The sequence below is a fragment of the Ruditapes philippinarum genome, unplaced genomic scaffold (genome assembly GCF_026571515.1).
Source record: "Ruditapes philippinarum isolate M1 unplaced genomic scaffold, ASM2657151v2 ctg2635_1_1_1_1, whole genome shotgun sequence".
Lineage (NCBI taxonomy): Eukaryota > Metazoa > Mollusca > Bivalvia > Venerida > Veneridae > Ruditapes > Ruditapes philippinarum.
In genome coordinates, this window is record NW_026864628.1 from 84,009 (window position 1) to 106,890 (window position 22,882).

Sequence of the window (22,882 nt, forward strand, 5' to 3'; positions counted from 1 at the left end):
AAATTAACGCCTCCACGCTGGGAAGGCAGTAAAAAAGACAAAACAAAAAATAAACTCAAATTTGGTAATTTATTTCTTACATTTTGTATCTTCTACAGGAAATTTTTTAATTATTTTGTAGTACACAGTGGGTTATTATGATATTTAATTCGAAGCTATCAATAGAATGATGACCGTAACATTGTGAAAGTCCGAAAATCTATTGATACAAGTAGTTTACTTTAACGAAATGGTCATTCGCGGCGCGCTAGGTAATAAATAACGAATAATAATTTTGCAGGAAATGAAATGCAAACATATTTAAACAACAAATTACACTCTTAAAAAGTTATGGAATATATTTGAGTAGACCATTTTTACGAATTGTTTAACAATTTTGAAATTTTCTTTTCGTAGATTATTTCCGATTTTCTTTTTTACGGACATGATTGCACCGATTTCTACCGTGAATATTTAAGTCTTTAGCTCTACTCGACTCGGATTTCCCGAATTTTTGCTGTTCTAAATTTCGTTTGAAGGCAATCGGTTTTATGGTAGTTTGAGTGAAATGTTCGTTTGCCGAGTATTGTGATATTTCAACAACTGAAACTTTCGTCTGCAGTTTTAATATGGGTTGTTATGGGTTTATTGATAGGAATGTAAACACACTGGTGGGTCAAACGAGCAATTTCGACACGGTGCCTAGCAGACCAGTCACGAAATCATAGCCAATGCAAATCCACCATCACAAAAATTATGGTTTCAGTACAGCTTTATATACCTTAACAATCTACATTGAAATAGGCTGAACATTTACATATAAAGTAGTTATCATGTCACCCAAATCAACAATGATTATCATTTTTACTGATTGGGAACATAGAACTATATACATGTATCTTCGTTCGCTCGAACTCGAATCGCTTGAATAACTCCATTCGCTCGAACTCATCGACCATTCCGGGCAAAATTCCGATATAATACATGTTGTTCTACCTCGGATCGCTCGAACATCGACCGCTCGAACTCTCGAACCTTATCTCTGCTCCCTTCGACGAAATAGCGAAAATCACACCTTTTCGGTCGAACACAAAAATACAACAAAAGTTGTTGGTCGACTTTTTCTGAATTACTGGCAGACGGCGTCAAATGTATTTAACACCTCGTGATCGTGATAAAGGCAATTAAGGTTTATTGATTCAAAGTAAGAGGCTTCATAAACTCTGATCCCCTTTTAAAATTCCAGATTTATGTTTAGAGCATACGTGTTTTCTATTATTTGGGGACCATACGCCGCATTTCATGATCCCATGATTACCGTCGAATGAACACGAAGATTTTTTAAATTCAAAATTTCACCATTACCATGATTAAATGTTGAATTCTGCATATGCCGGTGCTAGGGGTCATGGACGGTAACTTGCACTTTCCATTGCCTGCAAGAACAGGTTCAAACAAACCGTTTTGGACTTTATGAGGGATTCTTATTTATTCTATTTTGTTAATGATTTGTTTGTTATGACAATATTGTTTATTTGCCGTATTTTGTAAGGATTCAAAGAAAATATCTTTGGAGATAAATGAAATATGCAAAAGTCAATAAGTGAATGTTCATGCAGATCCGTGGTTCATGTAACTGTCAGAAAATATATGTTCAAAATTTGTAACGGCTATAAGATGCCTGTACACATCCCTTAAAGCTGCTGTAACATATACAATACAGTCTCGTCGTTTTCTTATTCAAACATTTGCGTGAAACAAGAGGACCCCAGTTCCTCATTATTATTTCTATACTTCGTGAATGATATATTAGAAAATATTAACTCCAATTTAAAATTGACGACGCCGAAATATTTCTGCTGCTCTTCGCGGACGACCATGTTTTATTCGCACAAACGCCTATGGCACTCCAATTTATGCTAAGTTAGTTACAAGTATATAATCAAACTTAGGGACTTAAAAACGAAAACTATATTATAAAGGCAAACATGCAAATTACAATTTAGTATAAAATATACATAGTACGGAAAATGTAAATTGTTTAAATATCTTGGAATTAATTTATTTAAAAATGGTCTTTGAAATAGAACTCAAAAGAAATTAGCTCACCATGCGTCGTTTTCAGGCACAATCTATTTTCAGTGTTTAATCAATAGGAACTACCTTTTGGAGATAAATTTAAACTTTTTGATAGTATGGTAGGCTCAGTTTTAAACTATGGTGCTGACGTTTTTGGATATCAAGAAGGAAAAAATAGAGAAATGATACATATTGTAAATTCCTCAGAAAAATCTTATGTGTTAAGAAAGCAACACACCAGGATCGTCTTTATAGCGAAACTGGTAGGCACTCATGCGAATACATTCTAAATTTATCATGTTAAAATTCTGGACAAAATAACTCGTTCACAAAATGACTTCCTGCTAAAATGTATGTATAATGTAGAAAATGGGCTTAGTTATTGTGGTAACAACTGAGCATGCCAAATTAAACATATTCAAATGCGATAGGAATGTCGAATATGTGGATTAATCAGGAACATATAACAATCAATTTTCAACAAATTAAGAACAGAACACTGAATATTTACAAGCAAGAATGGTATAGCAATATAAGAAATTCTAGTTAGCTGTCGTCATACAACATCTATAAACGCTCACTCGAAACTGAAGAATATCTTTATAAAGTTACATTAACAAATTTTGAATATCACTTACAAAATTTAGATTGTCATACCATAATCTAGCAAAAGAAACGGGTCGATACGAAACCGTAGCACGAGAAAACAGACTATGTACAAATTGCAATGTTAACGTGGTAGAAAATGAATTTCATTTTTTGTTAGTTTGTCCAAAATACTATAGTCTACGTCGCAAATACTTAAAAAATATTATTGTCGCTGGTTATCAATTCAATTTATTCAAGTTTTGTAGCACCAAGTACTTATTTGAGGTGACTTATTTCTGTTAAACATTTCAACTTTGTTAAGGTCGTTAAATCATGTATTATGTTTTTCCATGATAAGAATAGATAACAGTACCTTAAATTTATTCAAATTTTGTAGCACCAAGAACTTACTTTGTAAACATTAATTCTTTAAGGTCTTTATATTATGTATCATGTTCTTCCATTACATGATTGTTAATTGAATTTGCTATAAATGTGTTTTGCCATTTTATGCCAAATGAAGAATATGTTATGTCATGTTATGTTATGATATGTTATGTTAAGTTTTGTTGTGTTATTATAACCATTTGCGATTATCTATTCATAGAATGATATTTGTTCATGTTTATTTTTATAAATAACCATTAATACTATTAATGGTTCTTGGTCTTGCTTCAGGTATGAATGAGTTACTTAGAGTTTTATAGATTAAATGAATATGCATCATATTGTAAGATTAACATTTATATTTCAAACAATTAATGAAAAAGAATCATAATCGATGCAAATTTATAAATTCAGGTGTGTGATATGAAATTATGACTGCAATCATGCATTGTACCTCTTACTAGTATTTGACTGTATAATGCGACTTTCTTTCTTTTTATGTGTTCTTAAATATATAAGCAGCAGACGGGAAAATTATTAAGAAAATGCTGTTTTTACTATATGAAAAACTGCTTCTATTTATAGAAAGATGAAGGATTCCTAAACTTGCCAGAAAAGATAGAAGGTTTGTATAATTATACCACTTAAACTCAAAAACAAAAAGTTAATATGTTTTTAAGTGCTACAAGACTTGTTAGATAAAAAGAAGTTTCGCTTTTTATGCCCCGAAGGGAAGCATATTAAAATCGCACCGTCTCTTTGTCCGTCTGTCTGTCTGTGCGTCCCCACTTCATTTGTGTCCGGACTGTAACTTTGTCATACATTGAGGGATTTTGAAATAGCTTGGCACAAATGTCTACTGCATCAGGGCAATGTGTCGCACCCAAGAACCACGTCCCTACCTTAAAGGTAAAGGTCACATATCACATTATCACAAATAGAGTTAATAGGTACACACATTCGTGTCTAGACTGTAACTTTGTCATGCATCAAAGGATTTCAAAATAACTAGGCATAAATGTCAACCACATCAAAAGGATGTGTTGCGTTTAAGAATTACGTCCCTACCTTTAAAGTCAAGGTCACATTACCATTTAAAATATCTTTATCACAGTAAGAGTTAATAGGTACACACAATCGTGTCCGGGCTGTACTTTTGTCATGCGTCAAAGAATTTTGCTATAACTTGGCATATGTGTCAACCACATAATGCCAATGTGTCGTATCAAGGAATCACGTCGCTACCTCAAAGGTCAAGGTCACACTAACATTTTGAAGGTTCACTTTATCATAATAAGAGTTTATAGGTACACACATTGGTGTCCGGACTGTTACTTTGTCATGCATCAAAGGATTTTAGAAAAAACTTGTCATAAATGTCATGGCTAAGGCTCATGTCTGTCTGTCCGTCCTCACTTACACAAATATCATGTCCAGACTGTTACTTTGTCCTGCAATGAGGGATTTTGAAGTAAGTAGTCATTCTCTTTTCTTTTCATAATACCTGCATGCTTAAGAAACCTTTTCGGGGGCATTCGCCACTTGCGTGACAGCTCTTGTTTTTTGTCTCCAAAAGTAGGCAAATTGTAATGGACAAGTTGGTCCTTGCCAACATCCAATGTTTTTTTTTAAATTCCGTCCATGAACTTAAAAGAAATTCACACATACGAACACACAACGTGCACATAGGTATCAGACTGCAAAATGGCTACGACAAGCAAACAGATCACGTGCAACAGAACAAATCGGAATGATATTGATATTCGTTCGACTAGAATTAGATTAGCTGCGGAATTCAAGTTCTTTTTATTGATGTTAATGAATGATGCAGCGAAATGCCTTAGGAAAGCGCCTCAGTCGCCGAATTTCCCGTGTTCCACATTGTTTGGCAAATGAACATATAGTAGGCTTTTCACCTTTCCATAACTATAATTTTGATAGTGGAAACATTGTTTTTTTTTTTTCAAAAAATTATCGGTGGTTTTGTATTTGGTACCTTATGATTAGCCTTAAGAGTGTTGATTTTTTTCAGGGTTATAGTAGTAGTCCAGGGGCAGATAGGGGTGGGGTGTTTTCAAACACTGATACTGCCACCTGTGTGAACACTACTACTATAGAAACAACGCTTAGCGTAAATCAAAGGGTTGCAAGCTCTGTGGTATTTTATGATATTTGCAATCTAAATCGTACTGTTTATCTGTATGTATTTTCCTGTATAAGTTTATTTTTATGTACTATAATTTATCTTGCAGGGCACCAGAGTTTAATAAGTACGAAATTTTGCATAACTCAAATGGTTTATGTTAATTTTTTATGACAGCAACACTTTATCCTTGCATATCGTGGCTACTTCCTTAACAAAGACACTTAAAAAAAACTTTTAAAAATGTTGCCTCGACTTGGATTTGAACCCGGGACCTCTCACACAATATTCCAGCGCGTTCCTTGCATCACGGAGAAGTTATGCGATTATGTCCTGAATGAAATCGAGTAATTCTAAATTTAGAATTTCCATTGCATTTCTGGTTTGTAATCCTTATGAATACAAGGTATTAAACATTGTTCTTCAAAATTGATGTAATTAATTTAGCGAACATTTTCTCGCCAAAACAGTCCGACATGTAGAATCTCTATATTCCACTTCTCAACAGTCAGATTTATATGAGTAGTATTCGGTAATCGACATCGCTAAAATAGCATTTTCATTCACGAATTCGAAAACCTAGCTAAACGCCGTTTTCCGGTACTTTCTACACGAACTCCATGTTTCTGGCCTTTTCTTTTAATTAAAGTGAAATTAAACAGTTATTTCTTTGTAAGAAAATAATTAAATATCATTGTATGAATGTACAAAAAATAAAGCAAAGACACAAGTTTACACAGAAAATAACCTTATGGAAGATTCCACTACGGCTGTTTTAATTTTATTGATTTTCATTATAAACAATATATTTTTTGAAAATTTTGCAATAGATATAGCAATAGATATTAAAGGAATATTTATAATTTTTAAATACATCATTTTTTTACCTTAAAACGGTTAGATAATGATAGAAAAACAGAAATATAATGTAGCTGTGTATGTACTTCATGTGGTGTAATTCCCCAGAGCTAAATCCGTAACTTACCGGAAAACGGTGTTTAGGTAGGTTTTTTGAAAAGGTCAATTGATTAAAATCATATTCATCCCCGTAATGCATTTATTGACAATTCTATAAACCAACGCTACTTTTAAACTTTGAATGCGTTGTAATTTGTTGGATACTTGTAACAAATTAAAAATATTTATTTCTTTTAAATCGCTAGTTTTAAGCTGTTTTGAGAACTACTTGTTGTTTGTCGTTAAACCGCTGTGTCAGAGATAGAATGCCAGTTTTGTATTTCCTGATCTTCGATCAGAAAATACAAAAATGAGTGGTTGCTTAGGTGGTACAGAATTAAGGTGATAAATACTAAGCTTTTACAAAAGAATTATCGACAACCCTATTTGTCAATATTGATGTAAACAGGTAATGACAGGAAAAGCAAATTCAAGCTGTATGTGTATTAATTACTGATTTACTAAGGCTTGTTTTACTGTAATAATATAAATATTCTCAAAATAATGTCTATGTACAATGTCGACAGACGTATTCTTTATATACATTTGGGGCGGGTGGTGGGGATGGGGGCGCTGTTATTAAACAAACCAGTGTGTCCGTTGGGATGTAAATTAAATTATATAGTGTCATAGAAACAATTTAGTTAGCGGTTTAGTTAGATGTTAGATATTTTTCCTGCTTTTAGTCAAAATATATCATTATGAATTACATATTTAATCAAAAGAATGTGAATAAAAGGAAAATAACGTGATTTCAATTAATCAATCAGATCGCTTCATTCGGAACTGAACGTGTATAATGTACGTTACCATAGATGACGACCTGCAGACGTATACAATAACCGTTACCATAGAGAACCACTTACAGACGCCAAATACAAAGTCACACGTTTGATGCAAGAAATATCTACATATTTTTTTATCAGATTTAGTCGACCTTGAAAATGCGTCATTGTTGGACGAGATTGTTAGGCTGTTGGATAATGGCCGAGATGCCGAGGTGATAATGCTGATTGGGCAGAGTGGGGCTGGTAAAAGTACGATGTTCAATACCGTCCACAGGGTGTTAACTGGAGAAAATTTCACCTATGCAAGACAAGGAGCCGGTCATGCGCAGTCTGTTACCCTTGACATTGAAAGGTTTGTGAAATAAAGGTATTGAAAGATAATTGATTTTAAGATTTTTATATGCAAAGACTATAAATACACAATTTTAAGTATAATTAACATCACATTACTTGTTTATTTGAGTAGACAAAAAAGGAGCGGCCGTGACTGAGTGGTTGTGTTCAAACCACTTACCTATTACCCATGTGGGTCAGGGCATCATGTGAGGAGATAAAAAAATTTGCAGTGAAAATTAAAACTAATGAATAATAATTACCAAAAAAGTTTTAAATTGAAAATCTTCAATCTATATAGATACAACAACTGTGGTGTTGACCTTAAAACTGTTCGAGATGATTCAAGGAGAGAGAAGATTGCTGCAGTTGTACACAAACTGCCACATATAGTTGATTGTCCTGGCATGGGTGATGATGACTCACCAGAGTTACGTGAACTATTAGAACTTCTTGTAGGAGGTACATATACATTTATTTATATTGATAATGTTATGTATTCCTGTTTCGTCAAAACACCTTACAAAGATCTCTTATCATTGTGTTTTTTCCCCACAATTTCTCTTTTGCCATGAAATGACTAAAGAAAATATTTGTTTTATCACAGAAAATTGTCATTCTATAAGCAAATAATTAACAAATAACGGCAAATATACCCATCTATACTATAAATAAACACAAGGAATGCAACGCATTATGCACACTCGATACACATTGTATCTAATTACACACGTGGAAAATCAATGTCAACAAACTAGTTTGGCAATTTCGATACACAATACAAAATTAGTACTTTTACAACCGCTGGTATTGTATGATTTTATTGACCTGTCAATTATGAATACATTATAGCACTCATTTAAATATTCGATTCCCCTTCGGTTGTGTCCTTTTATTTTACGAAAATTAATATGGAGTATATAAATAACGTTTGGAAAACTCCCACTAGCTTTAGAAAGGTTCTCGTCACATCCGCAATAGCACAGTCGGTTAAGTGATTACCTAATGCATGAGAGGTCCGAGGTTCGATCTCTTATTTCGGCATTCTTTTTACACTTATTCTTTCTTTATTTTTAAGAATTTTTTAATAAAATGGTCAAGCGCCTGCAAAATTGTCTACGCAAATATGAAACACCTAAAAAACACTGAATTGTCTCATTTTGTATTGTATTTTTACGGTATTAAAATTACATTTATTGATTTTAATCCGAATGAATTTTTAGAACTAATTCTATTGTAACAAACAGTTATAATATAACAATGTTATATACAAAAGTATAGTATTTACAAAAAAGTGCAAAACATATTAAAAACGGAACAACCATAACTTCAAAAATGTTGAAAATAGTTATGAATAAGAAAAAAACATGGACTTACTCTGATTCGATCTGACAATACGTTGGACATTCAGATAAAATATACCCGTAGTTCACCCTATTGCGTTATAACGGTCAGTGTAACTTATTCATCGAAACTAGATAAGTTTAATCACACCTTACTGCGTACCTCTCACGGAATTTACCGAACATTTATCGAATATTAATATATGCTGTGCATTGACCGTATAATCAGTATGGAATTGACAGGTTAATAAAATCAAACAATATTTTAAATCAAAGCATTGTATAATAATAAATTGGGAATATTTACTCAAGTGTCGACAAATAATTTTGTCTGGGACTCCATGCGCTGACGTCAGTGAGCTGTATAGTTTGTTGACATTGATTTTCCACTTGTGTAATTAGATGTGTATCGAGTGTGCAAAAGGCGTTGCATTGCTTGTGTTTATTTATATCATAGAGGTATAATTGCCGTTATTTTTTAATTATTTGCTTATACAATGTCAATTTCCTGTGGTTTTATTATCTTTTAGTACTAAAACAAATATCCAAGTCATGTTATGTACTCAGGGTCCAATACTGTACTATGAGCGATTCTACTGTACTCGAGGCATTTTTACTGTTTTCTACAGGCGATTAATCTGCACCATAGGATGCGGTTTTTCTGTACTCTATGCGTTGTTCCTGTATCGGCGACACACTTCATGTAATTCATGCATAACCACCTTATTTATAACGCATCTCTATTCTGTACCTGTGACACTACGATGATCTCATAACGAATATACTGGATGTATCTATACATTATACCATAGATGCATCAATTGTTCTCGTACTAAAAGTATGTCCTTACACATGATACATACATGTTCTGTAATAAGGTTTTTACTGATTTATTTTTCACGACTATTTCGTAGGTTTTATACCAAAAGAAACACAGATTCCGACGTTGCAGTCCAAACAGGAACAATTCGGTGTGGGATTTCTGAAGAAAGAATATCGAACGTCGAATCCTGCTGACAGGGTTACAAAGGTTGTATTTGTACAAAGCTGTAGAAACGTCATACCAAGAAACTTGATAAATTGTTTGAACGAAGTCCTCAAAATAACAGACCCTACAACCTTGAAAAGAAAATGTGAGTTAATTGATACAATTTTTACTCTCACTGACTATCATTTATAAATACATTTCACATTTAACCATATTAAGAACAGTTCCTTGGTATTTAAATGACAAGAGTGCTATTTCCAAAATACGAACTGAAAAGCTAACTTAAAGTGACGTTATGTCCCATAATAAGTTTACATTTTTTCATGATTCCTGTCAATTTTATAATTAACCTCATATGAACGATAAATAACTCGCGTAGCCCAATGAAATTTCCATAAATATCTATTAAAGTTTACCCTTTTAAAAAGATGGGGCAGTCTTTTTATGTTAAAGGCGGATTAATATTTAATCCTAAATATTTTTCAATATCAAATGTTGGTCAGCCACTAATATGACAGTCAAAGTTTTAAAATATACCTTACAATCTTATATAACAATAGCATGGTTTCGAACGTTTTCTTTGTTCTTTCTAACCCATTATAATCAGTGCATTTGAAAACTGTATTGATTATGTAGTACCCCACATATGGGATGATTAGGTATACCTTAACTGGAGTATTGATTTTTTTATGTTGACCTTTCTGTAACTCACGTAATTTGACAGGTCTATTCATAGAACTGATTTATGTCATTAGGTGCAAAGAATAATACGTTTTCATCACCTATTCATTTTTACTTTGATATATGTTATTGATTTAAACCAGTATTCTTGCATGACATCACCTGTTACTGATGTAAGGTGCTTTTATTTTTAATAAGCTTTGTTTACATTTGATCTGTCAACCACTACTCGCTTGGAATTGTGGGTGATGACATCACAAGGTCAAGTTCACTGTCTGACATTTTTATCAGTAAATTGTTTTCTCAACTGGCATCGCTTATTACAAGGGTTCAGTGCAGATTTTATTGGAGAAAATGTATGTATAATGACTTTAAATCTTTTGTGCATGTATTAATGTGATAATTTAACAGAATTCTATTTGAAATTATTAATGTAACCTTTGTCTAAAAATAGTCACTAAAAGTTTTGTCCGCCATAATTTTATGACGGTTTTTCTCGAACCCGCAATATTTTACGACGGATTTCCCTCATTTGTATGGGAATCCTGTAGATTTATTTGACGGTTTTCCGGCAACTTTTGTGCCGGACTGCCGGATTTTTGGCGACTATATAAGGGTTCCCACTCAGATTTTCGAGGACTTCGATTTTCTTTGGCTCTTGGTAAACATTGATTTTTGCATCTTCTTTTCAAACTCTACTGTATTTATTTTCGGACATTAAATTTTGGATAAGTAATTACTTTATTCTTATAATTATTTGAGGGATTTTAAAGATAGATTTTTTTGCATTTGATGAGAAATTGCATTTTATTATTTTATAACTTAACTTAAAGTGGGAAGCCTTGTAGACTCTGTAATATTATTTTAAATGCACTGACAGACTTTAAACTCTTTGCAATTCTTTGTGCTATTATTTTATTGCATTATTTGATGTTTGAAAGTTACTATCCTGACATTAGTTTATTGTTAAAGAAATTTATTAAAATAAATTCATTTGTTATAAATTTAACTGAATTTAAGTCATCATTTCACATTTGTGGTTTATTTAAGGTGGTCTCCCCATTTGATAGTATTCTTAAGGTGATCTCCCCATTCTGGTAATATTCTTAAGTATTTATTTCCGAAGTCCAGCCTTAGTTCATTAGCATTGTGATCAGTCAATTGTCCGTTTGAACGTCCGATCGTCTCATCATTTTATTACGTGATATTTCGTGGCGCTCACCGGAGCACTACATTTTTCTTGGTGTCAGAAGTGGGATCTGCAGCGTTATTTTGGCAGATCCAGTGATCGAACTTTTCTAAGATGATGGGAAGGAGACGTAACCAGAATCGGCAATTAGATGAAGAGGTGCAGTCAGAGGTAGCTTATGGCCCAGGAACAGAGGGAGATGATGTCAATGCAGTTGAGGATTCTGATAGCAGGTCTGATTACCAGTGTTCGTAATGGGGAGAAAAGGGGGTGATATGTTGGGACACTCAGAGGAGGGAAAAGCCCAAAGGGGGAACTGGCCTGGGGGGGTGGAAATTTTTGGTAGAAGATGGAATGTCAGGGTTTTGACTGGGAAATATGGGGGGGTTTACAGGAGACTGCGGGAAATTATGGTAGCTGCCCTTTTACATAAAAAAGAACAGGTTTGCCATGATGGTAGACAAAAAAATTTAAATTTTAATAATAAGGGAAAATGATTATTTTTCTTTTACAGAGAAGCATTAGTAATAGTGAAAGGGGACATCAAATTTCAGTTTGCCGGAAATGAAAGGGGCATCCACGAAAAGGCAGAAAATTTTGGATACAAGGAAAAATTTTCAATTTTCACCCCGTAGGGAAAAGAGGTGATGTTGTGTTTATGGAAGAAGATACAACGGAACACGGAGTAAGTGAACGTGGAGTGAATGAACACAGAGCATGGAGATATGCAGAGCTTAGGCAGAGGAACATGAAGCTTCCACCATTCAATGGGAAAGAAGATTGGAAAGTATGGCGAAATAGGTTTGAGGTAATTGCACGGAGGCAAAGATGGAGTAATGAGATGAAACTGGATAATTTGTTGCCTTTATTAGAAGGCGCAGCTGCGGATTTTGCGTTTGCGCAGTTGCCACATCAAGTATTAAATAATTATGATATGCTTATCAATGAATTAAGTAATCGTTACAGAGTTATTGAAACTCCTAAAACTTTTGCTGCTTATTTCAGTGCAAGATCACAGAAGCAAGGGGAAACAGCTGAGGAGTATGCTGCAGATTTGAAATGTTTGTATGATAAGGCACATGGATATAGGGATGCTAGAACTAGGCAGGAGGATCTTGTAAGGAGGTTTTTGGATGGACTCTGGGATGAGGAAGCTAAATTTGAGGTGGAATACCATAATGAGCCGAGAACTATAAGAAGCAGTTTCTAAAATTTTGGTAAATTTTTTATGAAAAACAAAAGGGGGCGGCAAGTAAAAATTTAAAAAAACCATCGGCAAACCTTTTAAAGGAAAATTTTAAAAGTTTATTTGGGGGGGGGGAAGAAAAGGGCAAAAAGGGAAAATTTGATGATTGTAATAAAGGGGAAAAAGTAGAAAATTTTGCAAATTTTTTGAAAATTAAATAGTGAGGATTTGCTAAAAAATATTTTTTTCAAAGACTAAAAAAGGTTTTTGAAAAAAAACCCGATAAACAAAGGGAAAATCTACAATTTAAAGGTAAATTTTAAAGGGTTTATGATTTTAATAGCGTAAAATTTTCAATCATTTGGGTTTCACTGCAGAAAAAAGGGAAACACATCAAAGGGAATTTTTCCAAAAAAAGAAACTAAGGCTGAGGAGACAAAGGAAGGTAAAGGCTGGGATAGAAACAGAAGTCAACAAACAAGGGCACAGGGACAAACTTACAGGGGACAAAGTCAGTATCATTTAAACTAGAAAGGGCTGACCCTAAAGACCAAGGGAAGGCCCAATATTTAGAAAAAGGTCACAAATTGATGAGTGAAGAAAGGGGAAGTGAAATTAGGAGACAAAGGACTTTGAGTGATGGGGTATACATTAAAGGATCTGTAGAAGGTATACCAGTAATGTTCACTACTGACACTGGGGCAACATGTACTGTTATTTCAGGCAGAATTTATAACAGTATTCCGGAAGGACAGAGGCCCGTACTTGAAAAGTCGTCAAATCTCACAGGACCAGGGGGAATACAGCTTAGTGTTTGGGGAAAAGCTAAATTTAAATTAAAATTAGGGGAACTGCAATTTGAAAAGGTGCTTTTTGTAGCTGAAATACAAGATGATGTATTATTGGGGGTGGATATACTTCAAAAAGGGGAACATGGCCCAGCTGATATTATGCTGAGTAGAAATATTGTGATTTTAGGAAAGCACGAAATCCCGTGCATTCAGATAGGCACAGAATGTGGAGCCCGAAGAGTAACTTCGGCTGATGACTTTATAATTCCTGCACAATCAGAAGCAGTGATAGATTTTTTTGTTGAACGGGGGGAGAGTGATGATTTTATAAACTAGTAAAATTTCTAAAAAAGGGGCCAACAGAGAAATTTTAAAGGGAAACTATCCCCTTTAAAAGGGCTGACTTTTGGGGGATGTTTTTTTTTTTCCCCAAACTTGCAAGTTAAGGTTGCTGAATCCTTTTCCCCAACCCCGGGCGGAAAAAAGGGTCAAAAGGGCCATTTTAGGCCCCAACTAGCTTTTAAATTCCCAAAAGAATTAAAATTTGTGAATATGATCAAGAAAAATATGAAAACAATGAGGGTTATAAAAAAATTGGATTTGCCCCAATGGTAATATAGAAAATAACAATGCTTTTTAAAAGGGTTTTGAAACTTTAAACCAAATTTAAAAAGATAAACTTGTCGATTTTTTTTTGGAAAAATTTAAATTTAAAAGGGGGAAGTAACAAGGAACAGATGCCCTTTTACCCAAATTTTGGCTTCAAAAGTATCAGGAAATATTTTTCAAAGAATGAATGGGACCTTGGTCTAACACACTTAACAGAACACCCTATAGCAACAGGTGATGCTGCACCAGTAAAACTTCCACCAAGGAGAGTCCCATTGGCATTTGCTAATGATGAGAAGAAAGCTATAGATGATTTACTTAAGATGGGAGTCATAAGGAAGAGTACATCTCCTTGGGCCTCACCTTTAGTTTTAGTTAGGAAGAAATCTGGAGCTGTGAGACCCTGTGTGGATTACAGACGGGTAAACGCATTAGTTAAACCGGATGGTTTCCCTTTACCACGTATACAAGATTGTTTGGATGCAGTAGCAGGAGCAAAATATTTTAGCACTTTTGATCTAACCTCGGGTTATTTTCAGATCCCTTTGAAGGAATCCGATATTCCTAAAAGTGCTTTTGTCAGCAAATATGGGCAATACGAAATGACAAGAATGCCATTTGGATTGAATTGTGCCGCAAACACTTTTCAAAGAACCATGGAGCTTGCTCTCCAGGGTCTACAGTGGGAAACTTGCCTCATATACATTGATGACATTGTGGTGTTTGGCGCAACTTTCAATGAACACTTATACAGGGTGGAACAAGTGTTATCCAGACTGAGTGATGCAGGTTTAAAGTTGAAACCGGGAAAATGTGAACTACTACAGGAAGAAGTAACATTTTTGGGACATGTAGTATCAGGAGAGGGGGTTAAACCTAACCCAGTTAACATAGCAAAAGTTCTAGATTGGCCAAGGCCAACAAGTGCTAAGTCAGTTAAGCAGTTTACAGCAATGGCTTCTTATTATCGAAGATATGTAAAAAAGTTTTCCCTGAAATTTAAAAGGCCCAAATGGCGGGAAGCTTACAAAAAAAGTTTAAACCTTTTTAAAATTGGACGGGTTTCCCTTGGTGAGAAATCATCACTGACTTAAAAGGGCAGCATTATTTGGGGACCAAAATATTATGGGTTTTTAGAGGGAGGAGGGGGAATTTATTTTTAGATACAGATGGATCGGGGGTCGGTTTAGGAGCAGTCTTGTCCCAGATCAAGGACAACAGAGAGCGAGTTATCGGTTTTGCTAGTAGAACACTCAACAAGGCCGAACGCAATTACTGTATCACTGAGATAGAATTGTTGGCAGTTAGGTATTTTATAGAGTACTTCAGGCAGTATCTAATTGGTAGGCATTTTAAATTAAAAACAGACCCCCAAAGGCCTTGTAGGGGTTTTTTAAAAGCTTAAAAAAACCAAAAAGGAAAGAACCCCCTTTTGGTTTTAAAATTTTAAATCGCATTAATGATTTCGGGGTTGAATACAGACCTGGAAAAAGGGAAAATTTAAATTTGGGTGAGGGCTCTTTAAAGGGTGTGTGTTAAACCCCAGTCTTTGGGTTGTCCAGATTTTAAAACACATTAAAACCCCAACTTAAAATGTTTCCCCTTTTGAAAAAAATCCCCAAAAAAGGCCGTGCACAAGAAAATTTTTACTTAAATGAAAAGTTTTTTTTGCAAATTTTAATTCCCAGATGAAAATTTGTGGCCCAAGGGGAAAATCAGGGAAAATTTTAAGACCAGCTAAAAAATACAGAAAGGGAAGCCTTATTGAAAAGCACCAACAGCCCAACCCCAGGATTTTCCCAAGGATAACAGCCATGTAAAACCTGATACAAAGTTGCTATGGGATCCAAAACACCCTGGTGAACAGTTAAAGGAGAGTCAGTGCAAAGACCCTGACATATATTCAATTTTAAAGGCAAAGCAAGAAAGTTGTAAACCCACAAGTCATGAAATGCTAATGAAAAGCCCTGCCGCTAGACATTATTGGATTCTTTGGGACAATCTGGAGGTAAAAGATGGAGTATTGTTTAAGAGGTTTCCCAAAAAGGTCCCAAAAACAGGAAAATTTTCAGTCAAGGGTGGGGTTCCTCCCAAAATAAAAGTCACAAATTTAAGCAAGGGGCATGGGTAGCCTTTTAGGTGGTCACATGGGTTGTAAGAAAACTTTAGGAAAACTTAGACAACTTTGTTATTGGTACAATATGAAAGATGATGTCGCATTATATGTCAGACAGTGTGAAATTTGTGCTGCAGATAAAAGGCCGTTAAAAACTCCAAAGGCGCCTCTGGGAAATTTAAACTCAGGAGCCCCATGGGACGTCCTTGCAACAGATTATATGGGACCTTTCCCAGAAACTCCCAGGAAAAATAAATACATACTTGTATTAACAGATCACTTTACAAAGTATGTGGAAGTATTGGCAGTTCCAGATCAGACAGCTGAGACATGTGCCTCAAAAATATTAAATGAGTTCATTTCACGCTGGGGTTGCCCTTTAACTATACACAGTGACAAGGTCGAAATTATGAAAGTAAAATATTTCAAGAACTCTGTAAAATGCTCGACATACGGAAAACAAGGACCAGTGCTAGAAACCCGCGCTGTAACGGAATTTGTGAACGATTTAATGCTACGCTCTTGAAAATGATCAGAGCTTTTCTATGTGGTGAACAGCGCGACTGGGATTTGAATTTAGGCTGTCTCGCTGGAGCCTATAGATCTACCCCTCACACAACAACAAAGCTTACACCCAATTTATTAACATTAGGGAGAGAAATAAGAATGCCAACAGAATTAGTATATGGAAGCCTCACAAACACACCTGGTGAAGAAGTGTCTAGCTACTGTCATTATATTGAAAATCTTAAAGACAAGATGCAACATGCCCATGAAGTTGCTAGGAAACACATTGGACTGGCTGCAAAAAGAAATAAGGACATTTATGATACAAAAATGGTGCATAATAACTACAGAGTAGGAGATCTTGTATGGTGTCTTGCAGAGTCAAGAAAGATAGGTATTGCGCCAAAGCTTGAAAGACTCTATAGTGGGCCATTTGTAATAATAAGAAAAACATCAGAAATTAATTTCACACTTCAAATTGATGAAAGTGGTAAGGAGCGCCTTGTACATCACAACAAACTAAAGAAGTATGAAGGAAACATGCCACCAAAATGGGCCGCAAAAATTAGCATGAGACTTCATAAGGCTTAAAGACCAATAAAGGCATGCATAAGAATTACAATGCGTAAATGCATACATGGTTTTACCAAATTAGTTAAAATGTTCATTGTTGTAAAATATTATTTTCATGATGAATGAAATAATGTTTTCTATGCTTTGTTTTAAATTGTTTTATAGATTGTTTTATATGATTACAGGTTCTTGCAGCATGAACGGTCCTGAAAAATATACTGTAGGAGGATCACCTTGATTTATCCATTTGTTACCATGTTGTTTTAATTGGAATTAATTGGCTATTTCAGAGTCAAATGGAATATTGTTCTTGGACGGTGTTGAGGAAAATACTAAAACAAAGACATATCCTTGGAGCAGGAGCAGAGCTGATTAGTCATGCTGAAGGAGAATAAATTTTCTTGTTGCTGTTTCATTACTGTGATTTTGGAATTACTTGTATTTAAAAGATGGTGATGTTAATAAAGTGAAAGGCTAATTTTATGGATTTGTTTTGGATAATCCCTTCTCCCTACCTGATGTTTTAACATAGTCTGTCAGTGCATAACTATATATTTGGCGGGTGGATATGTAATGAGGAGTTTTGAAACTGTGAGCAAAAATTCTTTTATTGTATTTTGCAGGCAAACAATGGATCTGAGAACAGCGCAGGAAGTAGAGCAGGATAGGAAAGCGAGGCATTATGGGAGGGCTTATCAGTGTTTGCGTTGCTTACATAAGGAGGGGAAGGCAGTGATTGACGTTAAGAGGAGAATCGAGGCTCACATAACAAAGTACCACTTGAGGCTTGATGAGTGTGCCCATTACTGTAGGCTGTGTTTTTTCCGGTGCTGGGACCGAAAGACCCTGGAAAATCATATAACGTCATACCAGAGACATGTAAGGGTGGCCAGGGAGCAGAGTGTGGATGGAAATGACTTTAAATATCTGGTGTCCAACCAGTCTCATTATGTGCTTGGAGCGGCTGATTATGTGATCCTGTCTAAGGAGAGGTCTGTGGAGCATTTTAAGAGGAAGGAGGGCGTTGAGAAGAGTGATATGAATTATGAGCCTCTAGAGCCTCTATCTCCTCTATCAGTTGCAGTGCGGAGCTGTTTAGGTACCTCCAGCTCTACACCAGATTTAGGACCCGAAGTGTCAGCTATCCTTGACACCTTGAGTATGTCGGAGTTGCAGGGGCAGGAATCGGGTGATCAGCAGGAGCCGCTAAATCTTAAGGTGACGATCAACGATGGTGAGGAGGACATTTTGGGAGTGTTGTTACCACGGGAGAAGAGGGTTATTGAGGAAAACGAAGAAGGGGAAGGGGCCCGCACCAAAAATCCAAAGGACGGGGGGACCCAGAGTGGAAACATGGGGAAGCGCCCCAGGGAAAAAGGCCCCCTCACCAAACAAACCTTTGTACAAGCTTTAAGCCCTTCTAGTGAAGATCAACAATACCGGCGGGTAAGTTGGGGGGGAGATCGGGAAAAGAAAAAGGTTGTCAAATAGGAAAAAACTGTAAAACAGAAAACTTTGGGGGATAAGGGGGTTGGGAGAAAAATTGGAGGAGCATTAAAAAAGGCCAAATAGGGGGTGATTGCGAGGAGGTGGAAAAAGGGGGTACAGGAGTTTTAAAGGAGGAGGGGCAAGGGCGAGGAAAAAAAGGAGGAAGAGGAGCGAAGGAGAAGAGAGACAGAGAGTAAGGATAAGGAGAACAGAGATTTGGAAAGAGTAAGAGGAAACGACAGAGAAACGCAGAAGGAAAGAGAGGAAGGAGAAAGAAACAGGTCAGGAACGGAGAGAGAAGAAGATCGTGAAAGGAGAAGATTTGGAGCCAACAGACTTAGTAATAGAAGGTTTTAAAATGTATTGTATATTGCTGAATTTTGTTCTATGCTGTATTTTTTTTATTAGTTTGTTGAAAAGTATAATCAGAAATGTAATACAGAAGTGTTAATTTTGTTGCAAATATAGATTTTTTTTATTCTTAAGAGAATTATTCTTTTGGTCAAGTTATTCTTAACACTTGTTCTTTCATTCATTATATAAATTTGTATTTAAGTCTAGTCAGATTATTAGTTTAAAATATATTACTTATTTTGACAGACAATTAATATTCTATTCATTTTTATCTTCGAGATAAGTTTTATTATCAGTCACAATACAGTATTTTATAACATTTTGATCTCTAAATTGTTTAACATGTGATAAATAAATACTCATCATTTTTATTTTGTTTGATTTTTTTTCATACTGTTTCTTTGTAAACATGCTATGACATTTTATTTAAATATGCCGTTAAATTCAGATTTCGTTGTTAAACTATGTTTAAATATTTATCTAAGGGTACTACTTCACATTTTATTTTATATTATAAGGTGCTACTCCATGTTTGTATTTTTAAGGTGCTACTCCATGTTTGTATTTTAAGGTGCTATTCCATGTTTGTAATTTAAGGTGCTACTCCATGTTTGTATTTTAAGGTGCTACTCCATGTTGATAATTATTATTTAAGATGACTAAGAGTAATTTATTTAAAGTCTACATTTGTGTGCTTGCATGTCGGTTGGAACTTCGACATGCTGAGCCGGGGGTAATGTAGTGCCCCACATATGGGATGATTAGGTATACCTTAACTGGAGTATTGATTTTTTATGTTGACCTTTCTGTAACTCACGTAATTTGACAGGTCTATTTATAGAACTGATTTATGTCATTAGGTGCAAAGAATAATATGTTTTCATCACCTATTCATTTTTACTTTGATATATGTTATTGATTTAAACCAGTATTTTTGCATGACATCACCTGTTACTGATGTAAGGTGCTTTTATTTTTAATAAGCTTTGTTTACATTTGATCTGTCAACCACTACTCTCTTGGAATTGTGGGTGATGACATCACAAGGTCAAGTTCACTGTCTGACATTTTTATCAGTAAATTGTTTTCTCAACTGGCATCGCTTATTACAAGGGTTCAGTGCAGATTTTATTGGAGAAAATGTATGTATAATGACTTTAAATCTTTTGTGCATGTATTAATGTGATAATTTAACAGAATTCTATTGAAATTATTAATGTAACCTTTGTCTAAAAATAGTCACTAAAAGTTTTGTCCGCCATAATTTTATGACGGTTTTTCTCGAACCCGCAATATTTTACGACGGATTTCCCTCATTTGTATGGGAATCCTGTAGATTTATTTGACGGTTTTCCGGCAACTTTTGTGCCGGACTGCCGGATTTTTGGCGACTATATAAGGGTTCCCACTCAGATTTTCGAGGACTTCGATTTTCTTTGGCTTTTGGTAAACATTGATTTTTGCATCTTCTTTTCAAACTCTACTGTATTTATTTTCGGACATTAAATTTTGGATAAGTAATTACATTATTCTTATAATTATTTGAGGGATTTTAAAGATAGATTTTTTTGCATTTGATGAGAATTGCATTTTATTATTTTATAACTTAACTTAAAGTGGGAAGCCTTGTAGACTCTGTAATATTATTTTAAATGCACTGACAGACTTTAAACTCTTTGCAATTCTTTGTGCTATTATTTTATTGCATTATTTGATGTTTGAAATTTACTATCCTGACATTAGTTTATTGTTAAAGGAATTTATTAAAATAAATTCATTTGTTATAAATTTAACTGAATTTTAGTCATCATTTCACATTTGTGGTTTATTTAAGGTGGTCTCCCCATTTGATAATATTCTTAAGGTGATCTCCCCATTCTGGTAATATTCTTAAGTATTTATTTCCGAAGTCCAGCCTTAGTTCATTAGCATTGTGATCAGTCAATTGTCCGTTTGAACGTCCGATCGTCTCATCATTTTATTACGTGATATTTCGTGGCGCTCACAGGAGCACTACAATATATAGCAGTACAGTTTTTTTTCATTGATTCATATAGGAAAAAAACTCAATTAATATATAGCAGTTGAGTTTCTTTTCGCACCTTGTATATATCAGTGTAGCTTTTATCAGAGAGGTTCATATGGGACAGGGGTAGCGAACATTCCCAGTAGCAATAAAATTTTCTTTCGTTATTTTTTGTTGATGATCAAAAGTTTACCACAACCATGCTTAGATGCTGATAATTGAGATACACATATGTACCTGTAAGCAATATTATATTTCTACTTCAAACAAGCATTTAAATAATCACATGAAATATGATCTACTTCAGATACCGCAGAAGTGTTTCTTGTGATATCAAAGTTCGATTTAGTTCTTGACCCGTGTGTTTATAACTCAACCGGAAGTGACGAAGACAGTATGACACTTGAAGACTTCGCCAAGAAGGAAAGCGAACTGGCTCCCGAGTTTAATATTGTTGGAGCATTGGAAGATAACCGCTTTCGTTGGGCAAATTATACGGACAAGATTCAAGGCAGAAATAAACACATAGAGAATATTGCTCTCAAATTCCTGAAACGAATGGTTCAACCTGGAACCCCACAGACAGACCCGACAGACAGACTGGAACCTGTCGTCGATACATGGAAGACTTTTCAACTGTACATGTTTAGATTAACGAACCAGATCAAGCAGCTCTTCTTACAAGATATGCAGTTAAATATAACACCGGCTTGGTTTGTTACAGCTGTTTTGTGTGTATTGGTTATTGCAGTACTGTACAAACTACTGATGTCCAGTGTTTAAAGTGGATAAGTCAAGAAAACTACGGCTAACTCCGGATCACTAGTCATCTGAAAACTGTGTTTACCCGTGCGTAGGACCAAACATACTCCGGTGAGGTGTTTAAAGTAGACACACGCTACCACCGAGGCACAATACCTATCTATAGACTTCAGGATTTACAAAAGGAATATATTAAAGGAACCTTCTACGAAAGCGAACTTCAAAAAATAAACGTTGACCCTAATCAAACTTGGAAATTACAAAAAGGATTAAAACCCCGTGGCAAAGGGAGAAACAAACACTATTTTGTAAAAACAGCTGGATAAATGCTAGTGATTTAAACTGATTTTACTGCTTACTTTTCAGTATAAATGTAAATCTGTTTCTGTCATAATAACTGTGTTCTATGTTTAAACTGTATTTATTTAATGTAAATAAAATTGTATATAGTGTATTTAAACCTTTATTTTTTTAATTAAAACAATACTGTTATATGTGCAGCAAAGCGTAAAACCAGTGTCATCTGCTTTATACAATAAGACCGATACAATGTTAACCAAGTAAACTAGTTAAACTGCTAACTGTTTAAATATCAGTTTACATCGTCTGCTCATTTAGGGTAAATAAATTGACTGTTCAACCACAGTAGTCGTAATGTCAGTGTATTTAACGATGTTGTCTCTACCACGGCCAAAGTTAAATGAGCGAAAAATAAAGTCCAATAAATAGGCCTCTTATCTGATTGACTATTGGGCAGTTGATATCTGTAAAATTATGAAAACATATAATAAAATGTTTACCTGTGTCAGTATGAATGCCTTTGGCTGTAAACCGATGTGTATCTTTCGATGTAAACCGCTCAAGTGATGGTAAATTATTGAAAAAAAAGTTAAATATCTCAAAGAAAGTCAAACGGGATTAAACTTTTTCGCGTATTTTACGATTGGAAATATGATTTAGTACTGTCGTAAGGAGAAAAAATCGTCTGCTGTAAACGACCAAAGTTTAAAACTGA

The 22,882-nt window shown here is 34.8% G+C and overlaps 1 protein-coding gene across 2 annotated transcripts; it reads left to right on the forward strand.

Moving 5' to 3' along the window:
* Nucleotides 1-3,268: 3,268 nt before the first annotated feature.
* LOC132726322 (uncharacterized) lies at nt 3,269-22,212 on the forward strand. Of its 2 annotated transcripts, none has more exons than XM_060711631.1 (5): nt 3,269-3,658; nt 6,904-7,273; nt 7,556-7,716; nt 9,512-9,730; nt 21,413-22,212. In XM_060711631.1, exons 2-5 carry the CDS (start codon nt 7,140-7,142, stop codon nt 21,886-21,888), a joined length of 990 nt encoding a protein of 329 aa, XP_060567614.1. In that variant the 5' UTR covers nt 3,269-3,658; nt 6,904-7,139; the 3' UTR covers nt 21,889-22,212. The 2 variants fall into 2 exon arrangements, with proteins under 2 accessions (XP_060567614.1, XP_060567613.1); XM_060711630.1 differs by having other exon boundaries at nt 3,270-3,658; nt 7,060-7,273; nt 21,413-22,211.
* The last annotated feature ends 670 nt before the right edge of the window (nt 22,213-22,882 follow it).